This window comes from Lissotriton vulgaris, chromosome 1_1, assembly GCF_964263255.1.
Source record: "Lissotriton vulgaris chromosome 1_1, aLisVul1.2, whole genome shotgun sequence".
NCBI classification, from domain to species: domain Eukaryota; kingdom Metazoa; phylum Chordata; class Amphibia; order Caudata; family Salamandridae; genus Lissotriton; species Lissotriton vulgaris.
In genome coordinates, this window is record NC_141685.1 from 690,378,635 (window position 1) to 690,394,740 (window position 16,106).

A 16,106-nucleotide genomic window follows, 5' to 3' on the forward strand; every position below is an offset into this window, starting at 1 on the left:
TCTTCATTTAGGCACCGACATTCAGTGCAGGCACAACTTCAAAATAAAACGGAGCATGTCTCTTTTAAACGCATTTAGTGACTAAGAAATCCCGACGTGCCTGTCGCATGCATTGAGCCTCTGTCTTTGTCAAGAATGCGCCAATAACAAACCTCCCCACACAGACCAATGCTCCAGCGCATAATAATGTAATGAAGCGTGAAGAATCGTGGCTAACAAAACAAATCAAAATCATGCAAAATAACTATGATCAGTAAAATGACAACTTCCCTTCAATGAGCATTGAAGGTGGTGGAGTGAAGTGACAGTGATTTGTAGCTAACGTTCTTCTGTGGGCCTTTTATTATTTTATGTGCCTCACAGGGTCAGTAACGGAGACTAATCACTGGCATGTTGGGACGAGCTATTTTTTTCATGATATTTTTTAGCTCAGGGTTTACTCTGTAAACATTCCTTGTGATAAACCTTAATATGCTCCAAAGCGTTATCCCAGCCGTCTTACAAATTGGAGCTATTCTCTCTTTTTCATATGGTCAATAAAGTTGCAGGTGGCAGAAAGTTTGTTTTTAGCTCCATGTTCTCATTGAATTATGTATTAATATCTTTGAGATGAAGCCCTGGTCCTCAACATTTCGGACAGGTGAAGCATCAACCCTTGGTTGCGCACATTAACCCTTTCCTTGCTGCCGTCGGCCATTGGCCGACGGCAGCACTACCTCCCCAGTGCTGCCATCGACCAATGGTCGACGCGGCCCCAACCGCGCACGGAAACGCCCGCACCGCAGCGGAATTACCGCCGCGGTTAACGGGTTAAAAACTGTTTTCTTAGAGGTTGGCACCTGTGGGCCTGTTTAGAGCATAGTTACGTTGGCTGTGACGGGACTGCCAGTAGAAACAATAACTGAATAAGTAAGGGCTACTTCTTACTAAGTGTAAAGCTAAAGATTCAACACAAATCCAGTAATTTGTGAATGTCACCAAACTTTCATTTTGCTTCAGTTCCTGGACTTTGAGATACAGTTATCTAGCAGTTGCGTCGCCCTTGTGCCACACATTGGGGCAAAAAAGTGACGCAACTACTAAGTAAGATTTATCAAGCCACTCAAGGCCACTTTGAGTATCCCTACATGGCTTGATAAATCTAGTAACGCAACACAGTGAAAATCACTGCATTGCCTTACTCTGCTGACCAGGGAGGCATTCCACAGGTGGAGCATGGGTGTTTCCACGCACACACCCGTGGATTTTGACGGTTTGCAAATTTACCAATACTGGTACACATGGACGGCATAAAAAGGCTACATCTCCCCAGGTGAGGAGTAACGAGAGAGAAATATTTTTATTTCTCCTTGTTTGTTCCTCTTTCTGTGTGTGCTGCATTCTACAGCACACACAGAAAGAGGAAAATGCCTCAGAGGATTGTTTTTGTGCAGGAAGGGACATCTTCTAGTACAAAAACAATTCTACTTTTACCGCAATGGTGCAAGTGTGCCTGCGTTGGCGCTAGGCAGCAAGCACATTGTGTGCCAGTACAGGGAAAAGCCAGCAATGCACCATATAATGTTAAATACGGCCCACTCATGCCCTTTCCCCATCTCATAGTGCAGCAAGGTGGCTTGTTGCACTGCATAATTTTTTTATATAAATGTGCCCCTAAATATCCATATTTTTTTCTTGAAATCATTGCTGTGTTGATTTAAATATAAAGTCCTGCTTTTGGTTTTCATCTATTATAATACAATACATTTAAGCACGGTTTCATTCATTTTCCAAAATAAGTGTAGCGGAAGTGAGATGCCACAGCTTTTGACACCACAGTCACATCTAAACTCGAGCAATAAGTGGGAAAAATCTTGCGAAATTCATATATGTGTGGTATACTAATTTTGTTTTTTTTATTTTGGGGTAGCGCTATTTGGGGGAAATTTCTGCCCACAGGAGACAGGTTTAAATTGAAAATTTCATAAGATACTAATGCACAGTATTATCAAGGTACATTTTCAACCTGTGATCTTCCATTACCTTGCACAACGTCTGTGTGGAAGTTATGGCCGTGTGTTTGATTGTCACAAGAAGTACGGACCAAGTACACTTTACTTATGTGAATTTTGCGTAATTCCCTTAAAAGTATGTCTTTTACAAAAGATGTGTTTTCAAATTCACTCACGCCTAGTGGCATCATGCCAAGTGAATCAGGGTGTGCGAAATTCTTATAATTTGCTTTCGTGTAATTATGTGAAATCAGGTAAAGATTACACAGAACTGCTTGAAATACAAATCTGCCATTTTGTGCTATGTTTCAGCACTTAATGTGTCGTCATGTCAGATTTTGACACAAGGGTGCACCTAAGCAAAAGCACGGTGAACAACTGATGTTCCAAAATTCCCAGCGTAATTTACATTTCGCCCAGCCCTAGAATGACTCCACATGAATTTGGACTCCTATCAGTTAAAGAAACGACATACCAAAGTATTTAACATAGATGGAACCACAGGAAATGGAAAAGGATTCCGGCTGCGAGAGCAAAATGAACACCCAGCTTGAAAATCTCACCCAAGATACAAGACAGCCAGAAACGTCCTCCCACCCTCGTCCCCAAGGATTTGTTTCCCCTCCTATTTGATACTTTTAGACAATATACCTGGCCCCTTCCAGATTCCTAAGGTTGTGAAAATTGCAAAATATATTGAAATGAAATGAAAAGGCATTTATAGAGCGTATGGCTACCCGGAAGTGTCCCAGCGCTGTGGACCAACATGGACGGGGTTGCTATGAAATATGACGTATAAGGAACACTTTACTAGCTAAGGTAATTGCAAAGGTTGCAACAGGATTCCCCTAGCGATTCCCCCCCCCTCCATCGCTTCCACTTCTAAAGACCAATAGGCTTTCACATAAAGATGCATTGAGGCACAGTTATTGGTGACAGCAAATGTTGATTCCACTAGCAGTATTCATGTCTGAAGTGTGCAGTGAATATTGCATTAGACAGCAGTCTTACTTGGGTCGTTCCTGCTGCATGTAATGCATTTCCTGTAGCCTTAGAGACCCCCGTAGCGGGCTCTAATAGCCATTCAAGTCCCACTCCCTTGGTAAAGGCTCTAGCTGAAGGCAAGGGTCTTTGGAGCAGGCCTTTAATGGCCGGTAGAGGTCACTACAGGGCCTCTAACGCTATTAGAACATTCCTCACGTTGAGGGCAGAATGTTCTTATTTGTAAAACAAAGGCCTCACAGAGCCTGACGAGGTAGAAAACCCCTTGGGCTCCGTGAGTTCTTTGTTAAACATTGGAATGTTGATGCTCCTGGCATCTACCAGCCATTAGAAGCCCGGAGCACTCTATTGTTTTTAATGGAGAGCGCGACATTCCAGTGTTCCAATATTATTTAAACGCCTGTCCCATCAAGTGGGCAAACATGTATATATTTTCTCTTTTATTGCAGTACTTTTTGTACACTGAATCCTATAAAATAAAAATCTGGATTTCAAGGATATTTTTATGTCGCAAGTGTCAGAATATTTTGTGCCAAAGTTTCAAACGTCAAAGCGTTGTCAAACACAGGATTTTAAATTGAGTTGTGCTGAATGTATAGTAATTGTATTTCTTTCTGCAGTCATTCCATGGAACCACGGTTGCCCAAAAACCTGAACTGCCCCTGTTTTACACTGCAATTGACCTGGTGGACATAAGCGTAGAAATGGCTGGACTGAAGTTTCCAAATCCATTTGGACTAGCAAGTGCACCCCCCACCACCAGTGGTCCAATGATCCGAAGAGCATTTGAGGCTGGATGGGGTTTTGCTTTAACAAAGACATTCTCTCTTGAAAAGGTAGGAAGTTATTACTGTGTACCGAGAAACAAAAACAAAAACTAAATTAATTTGGCAAATCCATTCATGCACATCACATACCATAAACATCTTCCAAGAGCACACTTATTTTACTGTCACACTTACCTACCCAACCAACTTCTAAACATTGAACACTCTACTACCCTCATACATCCAAACACCAAAACCCAGGCCCCATTGATTAATGGCACACTCATGTCCTACAATACGACAGTAAATTAATGCTGTTGATGGTAATCCATAAGTGTGTCTGCTTGCACGTATGGTTTTACTATACAGAGACTTGATTCTAACAGGATATCTTTCACCAGTTTGGTTTAAAAATACTATTGCTATCATTGAGGGGCAAGAGGCAACCAATTTGCAAATATATGCAACAATTGGCGTTTCATTGCTATATCTTTTGTTTGCCTCTGTCGCAATATATCTGCACGAGAATAATTGAATGTTTCTAATTCAGATTAAGATGGGACTTTTTATCAATCACTTGGTATCTGAAAGTTATTTTATTTATCGTGTTATAATATAGATTTTGCACAGTCTGTGATTGTTTGCATCATTACCTCAAAAAGTGTGGAATATTTTCAACCTGAAATGTTCTAGCCTACTGATACAATCAATCAATCAATCAATCAATCAGGTTTTTATTGATTTAGATCTCATCAGAGATCAACACCATACAACATTCAGAATCAGTGCAAATTTGTAAAATGAGAGACATAATACAAAATGTCTATGAGGACAATGGTAAAAACGTTTTTTGTAAATGGCAACAATTTTTAATACACATATTGATCAGGTGGTGATCTAATTAAAACAATCTTATCATTAATTCCAGATAAATTATATTTGAAACATATCTTATCATTAATTCTGGATACATTATATTTAAAACATATCGGTTTTTTAAAGCGGTTTCAAGCTTCTACCAAGACTTTTCTAGGGCAGACATATAAAATATGCACAATATCTTGCACGCCACCCCTACATAATTCATAAGATCCTGATCTGTCACTTGTGTCACTCCAGTTTTTAGTGCAAGCTTTTAGTGGTAAAACCCCTAAACGAAGCATAATAATGTTGTATCTAACACTGTTCTAATCTAAATCTCAGATATTTTTTATCAGTTTTATACTCCAAGTTTCAGTGGAGAGCCTATGAGGTACTAACTGGGAACAGTTTGCAATGTAAAGATCGTAACTCAGTCTTTGTGCATTTGTTTTCAAGAATAGCTTCAAATGTGCAGGTGACCAGGACTGCAGAAGGGTGATAGAGCATTGAAAATGCTCTCAAGCAGTCGCAAGATTTTCATTCAAAATATACTGGCTCGCTTCAACCTGAAGCGTTAAGGCAGTAAATGATATGCCTATCTAATTATTTTTGCAAAGATCTAGCATAGGCACTAACTATTGTGAGCTCTAAATGTAATGCTTGTACTGGTGTGGCTACTGAGTCTGAGAGTGTTTCTTTATCCGAGTTATGGTTCAAAAGTGTTTTGATATGCTCTGGGCTCCCGGTCCGTGCACACTTCAGGAGCTCTCAGTGCCGGTCCCCCGGGGCCCGGGGGCTGAAATTGGCCGTATTCAACAGCGGAATATGTAGCGCACAATCTAGTGGCACTTACTTGACTTTTCACTCGTGGGAGTGTCCTCGGCCCGGCCGCGGAGGCTCTCGGGCCACGGGCTAAGATGGTGGCTGCCGATCAGGCCTGAACACCAGATCCGAGGAGGATGATGTTACCAAGACCTGGGTGTCCCCTCGCAGCTCTCGTGCCCGAGGTGAGCCGGTCTCCAGCGCAAGTGCCAGGAAGCGCTCCCTGCTGCTCTGCGAGATGTACACCCGGCAGAGATGCCACGCGGGCCGACTCCTGACCTTAAGATGGCGGCACCCTTAAGACATAGGCGTTGCTGACTCCCGCTGACCACCCTGAGAGCTCCTGGGACCTAGTCGCATCTGGACGGACCCGGGAGCAACAGCGCGGCCATCAGTGTATACCCATTGCTCTCTTATGAGGAATACACCTGACAGCGCTAACACATTGGCCGACTGCTTGGTCCTAAAATGGCGGCACCCTCAGGACATCATTACCGCTGACTCTGCCTGATTACCCTGCGAGCTGCTGAGACTCTGTGGCATCTGGTGGGTCCTGTGTGGCAGCGTACACCCCGTATATGGCAGACATCCTGCCCACCATGCACCTCTCTGCCATGTGCTAGACCAGGCCCCAAGCAACTGATGGGGCCCTCATCACCCCATGCCCCCTCCCTGACGAGAAGTATTGCTGGCTCCACTCCAGAGGGAACAAAACTCCCATCTACGGACTTTACCGGTTTGCGCCCACTGTGAGGTATGAGTGTGCCTGAGTGGGGAGGGTCCGCGATCCTGACCTGCGACTTACTAAGCGGCTGGACTGGCTTTAGTGACCGCACCAGCCTGGAGGCAAACAGACTTTAGCGCTGACCACACCCTGCTCAAATGCATATTAAATACCCCCCTTTGAAAGCGGGGATTTTACAGCCTGCATTTTCTGGGAATCCTCTTCTGAGCTACCTCTGGTGATCTCTCCCTGCATTCCTTGAGGTTGCTCCACCAAAAAGCTGGTGGCTCCTTTGGACAGAGACGCGGGTTGGGAGCCTGCCCTCCTCTCCACTGTCTGTTAGGAGGCTTCAACCATGAGGCAGAAAAAAGTCAAAGTGTGATGGGCAGCAAGGCAGCGCAAAGACCTCGGAGCCCACTTAGGTGCCCCACAGCTATGATGCATGGGGGACCAGCAATAGTAGATGTGGACACGGCTCACCCAAAAAGACACCACTTTGCATAATGGAGAGGAGACGGCAGCAGTCGCAATAAGTGCATGTACAACTAGCCTTCTTTCATTAGTCTGTCCAAACCTGCCATTGTTTGCCATCAATGCTGCAGCAGTCCAGGAGAAATGTGTCATGGGAGTGCTTTTGTGTGTGCGTCTGTACGTTTATGAGGGGGTGTGTGGAGACGCACATGTGTGTGTGTGCCTGTGCCTGTATGAAAGACTATGTTCACATTTGTGTGTGCTTGTGCATGTCTGTGTGTGAGATGGTGTGGACATGTATATGGGTGTTTATGTATTAGAACATGTGATTCTATGTGTGCTTGTGTTTGTGCGTGCAGATGTTTCTTTATGTAAGCTTATGTCTGTGTGTGATGGTGTGCGCATGTATTTCAATGTTTTTGTATTAGGGCATGGGATTGTATGTGTGCCTGTGCATGTGGATGTTTCTGTATACATGCTTGTGTGTGCCCTCTGTTCGCATATGAGAGTGTGTGCGCACATTTGTGTGTGCTTGTGCATATCTGTGCGTGTGATGGTTTTTGTGTGTGCATGTATTTGTGTGTAAGTACTTGGGTATTTTTGTTCTGAAGCATGTGATTGTATGTGTGCTTGTGTGTGTGTGTGTGTGCGTGTCTGCATGTATGAGTGTGAGCGCATTTGTGTGTGCTTGTGCATGTCTGTGCATGTGATGGTGTTTGCGGGTGCATGTATTTGGGTATTTTTGTATTAGAGCATGGGATTTTAGATGTTTCTGTATATGTGCTTGTGTGTGTGCGTCAGTGCTCATATGAGAGTGTGTGCTCAGATATGTGTGTGCTTGTGCATGTCTGTGCGTGTGATGGTGTGTGCACGCTGGATTTGTTATTCTCTGGCGGCCGCTGTCCTGGATATTGACTTTCACTGCCAGATGCCTGACCTTAGGATGCCACCAGTGTACCAGTGTACAGGACAGTCCGCTGCCTGACCCCAAGATGGCTTCCATAGTGGTCCCCAACACGTTGTTTTACTTCACTGGACAACAATTGGACATTGACCCGACCTTGAACCTTTCCCCTAACCTGCCTACACATCAGGACTTGGAACCTGTGGAACTTACCCCAGACTCTGGAGACCTAGCGATTTGGCTGATGCCCGGTGGAGCTACCGTATAGCTAAAGAGGAGATGGGTTGTGGACTCCCCCCTGCCGTCACCTACCCAGCCAGACCTTGGGCAGATTTTCCCCTCGTCTCTACGTCCTATCTTCCTCCTACCCCTTTACCCTATCCCCTTACCCTTCCTTGCTCCATTCACCTTGTCCCCTATGCTCTTTAAATGCTTTTCTTGATACTTATGTAACTTTTAACTGATGTACATTGAAACATTATTGTTCCTCATGTAAGGCGCTCTGATTCCTTCGGGTCTCGCCAGCGCTATATAATAACTCATTAATTAAATTTGTTCCCAATTAGTAATCTTTCTCTCTTTTTCTACCTCCCTAGCTCCTAGCTCCTATCCCCTATCCCCTCTCCCCTGAATCTGTCGCCTTGCCTGTTAGTCTGCCTAGCCCCCTGTCCTTTGTGTCCTTTGACTAAGCACTCCTTCTCCCCTTGTTGGGGACAGATCCAATATTTATACTCTGGAGCCACTCACAGCTGAGGTAGGTATGGCATCCCTCACCAAAGCACTCCCTCTCCCCTTTTTGGGGAAGGATCCAGTATGTAGGCCTTGGAGTCTAGAGACCCCTCTGAGAGAATCCACTGCGTAAAGGGAGCCTCCCACAAAAGAGATAGGGAAGTGATACAACTTCCCCTGGGATAACCGCTTACTGGACTTTGGATGTTGCTTTGATTCGTCTACCGGTTTGTGTCCCCGTCGCCCTTCCCCTCCTCTTTCAATGCGGTGTCCTTCACCCTCCCCTCCTCTTTGCGCCTTCATTACCTGTCTACTTCCCCATCTCCTTCCCCCTCCCCTGAATCTTTCCCCTTTCCTGCTTTTTCCCTTACGTATTTGTGCTTATCGTTTATCACAACCTTACAAGTAACTATGTTGCCATGCTCTAATAACTATGTAACCTTTGTAACCTGTAACTATCATCTGATGCTCATGGGAAGCGCTCTGATACCTCCGGGTCTAGCCAGTGCTATATTAACCTCTGGATGCTCATGACGAGCTGAGATCGTCATGAGCCACGGCGCTCCCGTGCTCATGACGAGCTCAGCTCGTCATGGCCCGTGGAATGCTCAGGTGCGGGGAGAATTTCCCCGCTGTGCTGAACATTCCACAGAGCCAATGCACCTGTGACGAACTGAGCTCGTCATGAGCACAGGAGCGCCGTAGCTCATGACGAGCTCAGCTCGTCATGAGCATGCGGGTGCTGTGCGCGCCCCCTCCCCCCAGCACAGCGGGGGATTAACCCCTGCAGCGAAGGGGCTAAACCTTTCAAATAAAATAAAGAAAGAAATATTTCTTCCACAGTGAATCAATGATTAGCATTTAGGAATGTTGAGCAATTATTTTTCTATGTATCATCACCAGGAGGTACCAGCTAGCAAAATATACCTGAAACTGTCTACTAGATGACTTATTTTTTTAACATCTTACATAAGCTCCTTCCCGTTTGTGGTGTGTGGGAAAGGGGCTATAACTAGTACCGTTTTTCATACATTTATGGGTTCAATACAATTATTTAAAAAACAAAAACCACTATGCAGTTCAGTGTCAATACAAATCCATAACAAACGGTGTTGCAAGGCATATACTCCGTGCTATGCAGTCAGTTATGTTTGAGGCAATGATGTACACCCACAGTCCGTCAGGAGACTTGTAAGATAAATGCATGTTATTTCTTTGGTATGTACTGTAGCACAAATCTAGCTAAAACCTAGCCCGAGCAGTGTGTCACTTTAATGAGAACCTATTAATTGCAGTAAAAGCTTCACAAACATGACTATGTCTGGCTGTTCGCTGAGTTAGATTCCAGAAGTCAGGATGTCTTAAGTATTGAAATATTTTACACTTACACACACACACAGTCATATCTACATACATGATGGAGTGTGTTTTACTATTCTAACTTCACATACGCCTTCATACTGGGATCGGTTACACAGCAGACCAAAGCAAATATAACTGCACTTTTTTATGCACATTGGACACTCAGTCCCTACGAGACTCCAGATTTCGCTCTCAATTAATAAATAATCTTGTTAACACGTGATAGAACAGACTGCTCATACGATCCTATTTCTTCCTTTATTAAAGTCCAGTAGAATGCTTTTAAAGACACATATGTCCACCCACAGCTGAGCAGCAGTCGTGCCAGGGAATACCTATTTCAGCTTTAAACATATAATGAATCAGAGTTCTCAGATTTTGGAGTCTTCGAGCAGCAGGGAGATTGTGTTTTACTTATTCGCGCAATGTTTGGAGATGTTGTATAGCAGACGATGCCACGTTCCAAGCTACATAACACAGTGGACTACATCTGTGAACTGAAGTCTTTAGTGTCCATCCAGTATCATTATAGAGAGTTTAAGGGTAACCTTCCAACATCTCGGTTTCCCAATAGTTTATCCACACCCCATTGAAGTGCATATATGTTTTCAGATCATACCCATGACAGAGCAGGTGCACTACCAAAAACACTGTTGAGTGCTAATTTGACATTCATCGTATTTATCGTTCTTTAGTGTAAGTTACTCATTTTAAACTAGACAATCAGATTTAAAATAATTCCTTTCACATAATCATCAGAACATGTACGAAATGTATGAAACTTTTTCGATGGGTTTGTAAAAGGGACGGAGCCACAACAAGCAATCTGCTGTGAATAATAGGAAAAGGTTTCACACTGACCCCATCCCCTGGTTGGGTAGGGTGTAAGGCATTCATGTTTTCCTCTTCTGAGAACCTGCCCGTTTCCTCCACGTGTCTGACTGCAAAAGCATTTGGAAGAAGGACTAAACTGAGAAACTTGAATGAAAGGCCATCAAAAATTCCCTACCCCAAGCCATGCAGGAATGAAACGAAAGTGCTAATCAACTTCACATGTTTACAGTGGTGTCTTGAATTGTCTCTCAACCCTGCACACGCTCTTGTGAACTCAAGGGCCCTGGTTACAAGTCGGGCAGAGTGTTATCCCTGCTTGGGTTATACCAATCTGCCTGATCATAGCTGTCCCAATATGTTCCAACTGGATTTTCAGGATGTGGGAACACAGTTGGAGTTTAGCAATTGGACAATCCAGCCAATAACATCACAGGAAGATCGGACAGGAGCTGAGGGTACCACTGCAACCTGGCCCCATTTGAATCCCTCCTATAGCACAGGTAGCATGGGTGGCTCTGGCCTCCTTAGCTCCAGCCACTCCTGTCCACTGACACACTACCTACCTCATACTATCACACTCTCATTTACCAGCGGTTCAGAGAACATGTGAGATAGAAGCATTGAATTACACAAGACTGGCAATTCCTTGCATAGTTTGACCCAGAAATCCAGATCGGCCTAGTCATTCCCCATTCCATGTTGACTGATTATTACCTCCACTGTACAGGCAAGGTGTTACTGCAAAGTATGTGTCTTAATGAGTGTAGGGATTGTACGCGCCAATACCATACTACTCATAATTATATTCTAAGAAGCCAGGGGTTCCTACACCATGACCCCCGAGCCCATCACACAGTCAGTTCTGGAGGCCTTTAGCATATATATTCAATCATACATCCAATTATTTCCTGCCTTTTCCAACTGGTTGAAATGCCAACCTTTACAGCACAGCCACCCATAGTTGGCACAAACAAGCATTCAATTACCTAGGCGGGAAACCTGAGACTTAACGAAAGACACACTGAAACCATAGGTTCATTGGTCTCTTTCAATAGCCCGCAAACTGGTATGGAATTTTAATGGGTTTAACCAGAGAACAATAGCTGCTAAATGTAATAATAATGATTATAACATTTTCTCCTCATCTGTGGTAAAAAGGCAGGACTTGATAGTGTTAAGAATAGGCTCAATGTTTTCCATGGAGGAGCACAAATGTGCGAGCCACAGTGACGCAGCGTTTTAGGAAGTAACGTAGTCTCTCAATGTGTACAAACCAGAGGTGAAAGAGGAATAAAGCATGTAGAGTCACAGCTTCAGACAGTTAGATTGACGTTTTATGGTGCACATTCAAGAGCAAAAGAAGGGCAATGTACAGAGAGGCAGGGATTGGGACATTAGGCAAGATATTATATGAGCCAACCGTGAAAGAAAAGGTGAGCATTCCGCATTGAAGGACAGGTTGAGACAGTTCACATGGAATATGAGATCCATGCAAGAGAATAAAGGGAACAAACTATTAAGACAACCATTTTACCCACACCAAGAGGATGAGCTGAATCCAGTCAATCTCTTATAGTGAGTGAACACCTTATGTAATGTGTGTCTGAGAACAGAGGGGAGGAAGGAAGTTAATGTTAAAAAGAGTTTGAAGGATGAGGTGATATGCTGAGGGCAGATTGAAATGGGTGACAAAGGGAGTACTGGTCCTACCAGGCCCCAATATGTTGAAGTAAGTAGGACACTACAAGAAGTCTCCCTTACATATGTGTCCTTTTCAAAGATGGCTGATCTTGAAAATATAATATCAGAAGTTAAGCATTGAAGAGGAGGAAGGGAGGGTTGAAGGAAGACCTACAGGACGCAAGAGTAAAGAGGACTTCCTTTTATTCGGTTAAATGGAACAGAGGAGAGAGAGTAGGTTGTGGCTGTATAGCAAATCTCAGATACCAACATAAATAAAACAGGAACCTTTTTTACATTGACTCTGCTTTGAATACCCTGGAACTCCCATTGTCCTTACAAATGAATTTAATGCAAACACACGTGAATACCATATTGGCTGTTTGCCTCCCAGTCCCTAACTATTTTAATATCTCACTGTAGTCAGCGAAGTTTTGTAAACACATATATGTCCAAAGGGAACCATCCCCTCTATTATTCCATCTCCTCAATTAAGCGTGTGGCCTAAATCTACAGGTATCCAATATTTAAATGTTCCATTCAGCGACATGGAAAAAGGGACAGCAAGGTAACTGTGATACTTATTCTATATTGAATGGGGCAACTGTTTAAATATTGCAGCTGGACAGTTTTATTTATGTGCTACATCAATGGTTACTTACCATGCGGCCTGCTGGTGAGCATTACACAGATCCTCGACATTTAGCCTTGCAGTCGCTTGAAGCTGGTTTGAAATGACCCCACTGCAAAAATGGCAAGTGGGAGGACAACAAATCTAGGGCACCAACAATTGTAATGCAAACACGGTTTTACATAAAGGCAAAAAGGCTTATGCATAAACGCATTGTGGAGTATGTAGAACAGCACTCCTACAGTACTATTTAACATACTTTCGCATGCCTTTGGGAATTTCCCCCAAAATATTAAAACATTGAAATAAATGGGAATATTCATGTGCAATTATTCCAAACTGAAAGAGTGTGCTCTATTTGTGCTATATCAGGACACCTCATAAAATGCATTTGAGAGTATCTTAAAGAATACTTCACGTGCTCCTAAAACTTTTTGATATTCTTCCCCCCAAAAATCTAATATCTAATTTAATGTCTATGCATTAACAGGGTTATAAAGAAGTGTGAATCGTTATTAGCAGATTTTTTCTTAAAATGCCTACTTTTAATTTAATTTACAATGCACATTATCCAAGCCTATCTCTGCAGAAGTTTGTATTTAATTGCCATACAATTTAGAACTAAATTCCACTGCAAAGAGGTTATTTTTAACAGTATGTAATGCAGAGTCCTGACATTTCATACTCATGTTTTCACAGAAGCACACTAGCCAGGTTGGAGAAGCATGATAGGAAAACGTATTTTACCATTTTAATTAAGTCCAATTTGTCCAGCCTGCATATGATAAAGAAATTAAAAGCTTACCCAGGAGTAGGGCGAATTTAGAGCCCTGCCTGAACATCTGCTTGAAATTGTATTATCCTACCCTGCTGACTGCATTACCCCATCATTGTTTCCCTTGATTGACAGTTGAATATTGCACTATCTACTGAAAATATGTTTAAGTGAACTTTGTTTCGTGTTTAAGAATTCAGTGCATGTCTCTGATTTCCATCCCATATTTATTTTCTTTTAGTCCTGACATTTGTATATGCCAGATTGAGGTCTAGCACACAGCGGCAAATAAAAAACAGACTGTGGATTTATACCGAAATGCCAATCAAGATATAGGCAAACAATGGTAGTCCAAGCCTCCGTGGTCGTATAGTGCGCGCAGAAAGAGCATTCCCTGAAAAGTGAAAATTGCGGGTTTGTTAAAATCATGGGAAAGTAGGCCTTCCATTATTTGTTTATTCACTTCTATTGCATGGAAAGTAATCCTAAGCATTCTTAAAGATTTCCTATTTTTTATCTGGATACGTTTTATACCATATTCCATGCTGAGATTATGCGAATTAGAAAGGAGAAGAGAGACAGATATTACATTTTTATACAGTGCTAAGGTTCAACATGATTCCAATTTGTGGTGTAAATCTGGACTTGGTTTGTGCCAAAAATTGGGATTGAAATGTGTGCAATTCTTTCACCATATGTGGTTCTTCCCACTCATTTACTGCCAGTTATTATGTCGATGTGTTTGCTTTGGTGAAAAATCATGATGCATGGTAACATTAACCCTGGGGAAAATGTTCCTCCTAGTAAGTAATTCTAAGTGAGAACCTTACTATTTCTCCAAGTGCACTTCTGACTTTAGCTTGAATGATGGTTACATTCACTCTTGAGTCACAGTATGTGAAATTCAACATTTGAAGATGCTCACTTGTGAGTAATTTGCGCACACACACACGCACATACCCAACACACACCGACACACACACACAAACACACTCTTTCCCTCCTCCGTTTACCACACTTGTAAGTGTTGCCAGAGAAGTCCTGCATCAGTCAAATAATAAACAAATGGAGTGAGCATCTTCTTTGGTTTAAATGAGTGGTATTCACAACTACCTGCAAGTGCAAAATAGCTGAAAGAACAGAAGGAGGCATGAAAGAAGAAGAGTCACACTGTGATACCATACTTTAACTGCAAATAACGAATTCTAATAGTAAAATGCAAGTGTTACGAATTGACTAACAAATAGAATTATAGACAGGTAACTGATTTACTTTTTTCTTTTATAGATTTGCAATGGCTATTTCTAAACCATAATTTGCAATGTAATTTGTTAATAGATATAACGACAATCAATGATATACCAAGAATCATCCTTAGTACCCACCAAAAGTGGATTTCATTTTTTATGTTGGAAGATCTTAAACTTGTTTGGGAAATGTTGGTATGCATTGATGCATCTGCTCTGGATAGGAATGATCTTAAATTGAATCTACAATCGCTTGGAAATAGTTGTTCTTCTTTAGAATGTAAGTAATTTTGAATCCATATAGGAAAGGGTTGAAAAGGTCAAACTGCATAGACTGCAATTTCCACCGGCATTTCTACTAATGTTTGCAATAACAAACCAGTGCAAAATTGCATTTTTGCACTTCTCAGACGATGCAGATATCGATGGAAAATATGCTTTATGAATTGCACTGGTGCAATCAATGCAATCCGTTGCATGGGTCTGCTAATTATGAAATATACACACAGAATGACCCCCTTTTATGGCAAGAACGCCAATCTTTACAATATTTTAAAGGGAAATGATAATACAGAGAATAAATCTCACAATTTTATAAATTTTTTAAACGGACTTGTTATGACAAGCAGTTTTGGACAGCGCTCACAGATGACCAATTATTTCATGAAAACATATAATATAAGCGCACCGTTTTCTTAGTGGCATGTTTCTCCATTCATTAAAAGAAGCAAGCGCGCGGCAGTATCCACACCGAGCAAGAATCTCTTTAAACATAATTAAGGCTTTCGCAATTATTTTTAATCAGCTAATATATTATGCTAATTTTCAATGAGATTTCATTGAAAGTGCAGGCCTGTCTTGCAATATCAAATACAAAAGCCAATAATGGTTCAATTAGCACTTCAAAATGCTGCAGATTATCATTTCGAGGTATTTCAACAACATCGCAAAGACTGTTAGGTGAAATTTCTTGGCACATAGAATTTTAAAAATGTATTTTTTCCATTCCCTTCAGATAATTGTGTTATTCTATAAACTAAGAAACAGAAATAATATTTTTATTTCATAATGTGCTATTTCCACATTACCAAAACATCAACAGAAGCAGAATCACGACCCTGCCATAAAGGAAACAAAGGAGGGTAGGGAGAGCACTTCATACCCACTGATTGATTCATAGATTCACAATTATGTAGCAAACCCCAAGTGAATAAAATAGGCAGCACGTCTGCATCTGTCCTCTATTGTCTTGAGTAAGTGCATATTTAAGAATTACATTACTGTGAATGCAATGACGAAAATTATT

General features: G+C 42.1%; 1 protein-coding gene across 1 annotated transcript in view; it reads left to right on the forward strand.

Annotated features, from left to right (window-relative positions):
* The window catches only part of DPYD (dihydropyrimidine dehydrogenase), a 3,292,815-nt gene that overhangs the window by 1,987,341 nt on the left and 1,289,368 nt on the right, over positions 1-16,106 (forward strand). Inside the window, exon 13 of the mRNA XM_086954704.1 lies at positions 3,614-3,829. Within this exon, the coding sequence (XP_086810830.1) occupies positions 3,614-3,829 (216 nt within the window). The remainder of the gene's footprint in view (positions 1-3,613; positions 3,830-16,106) is intronic.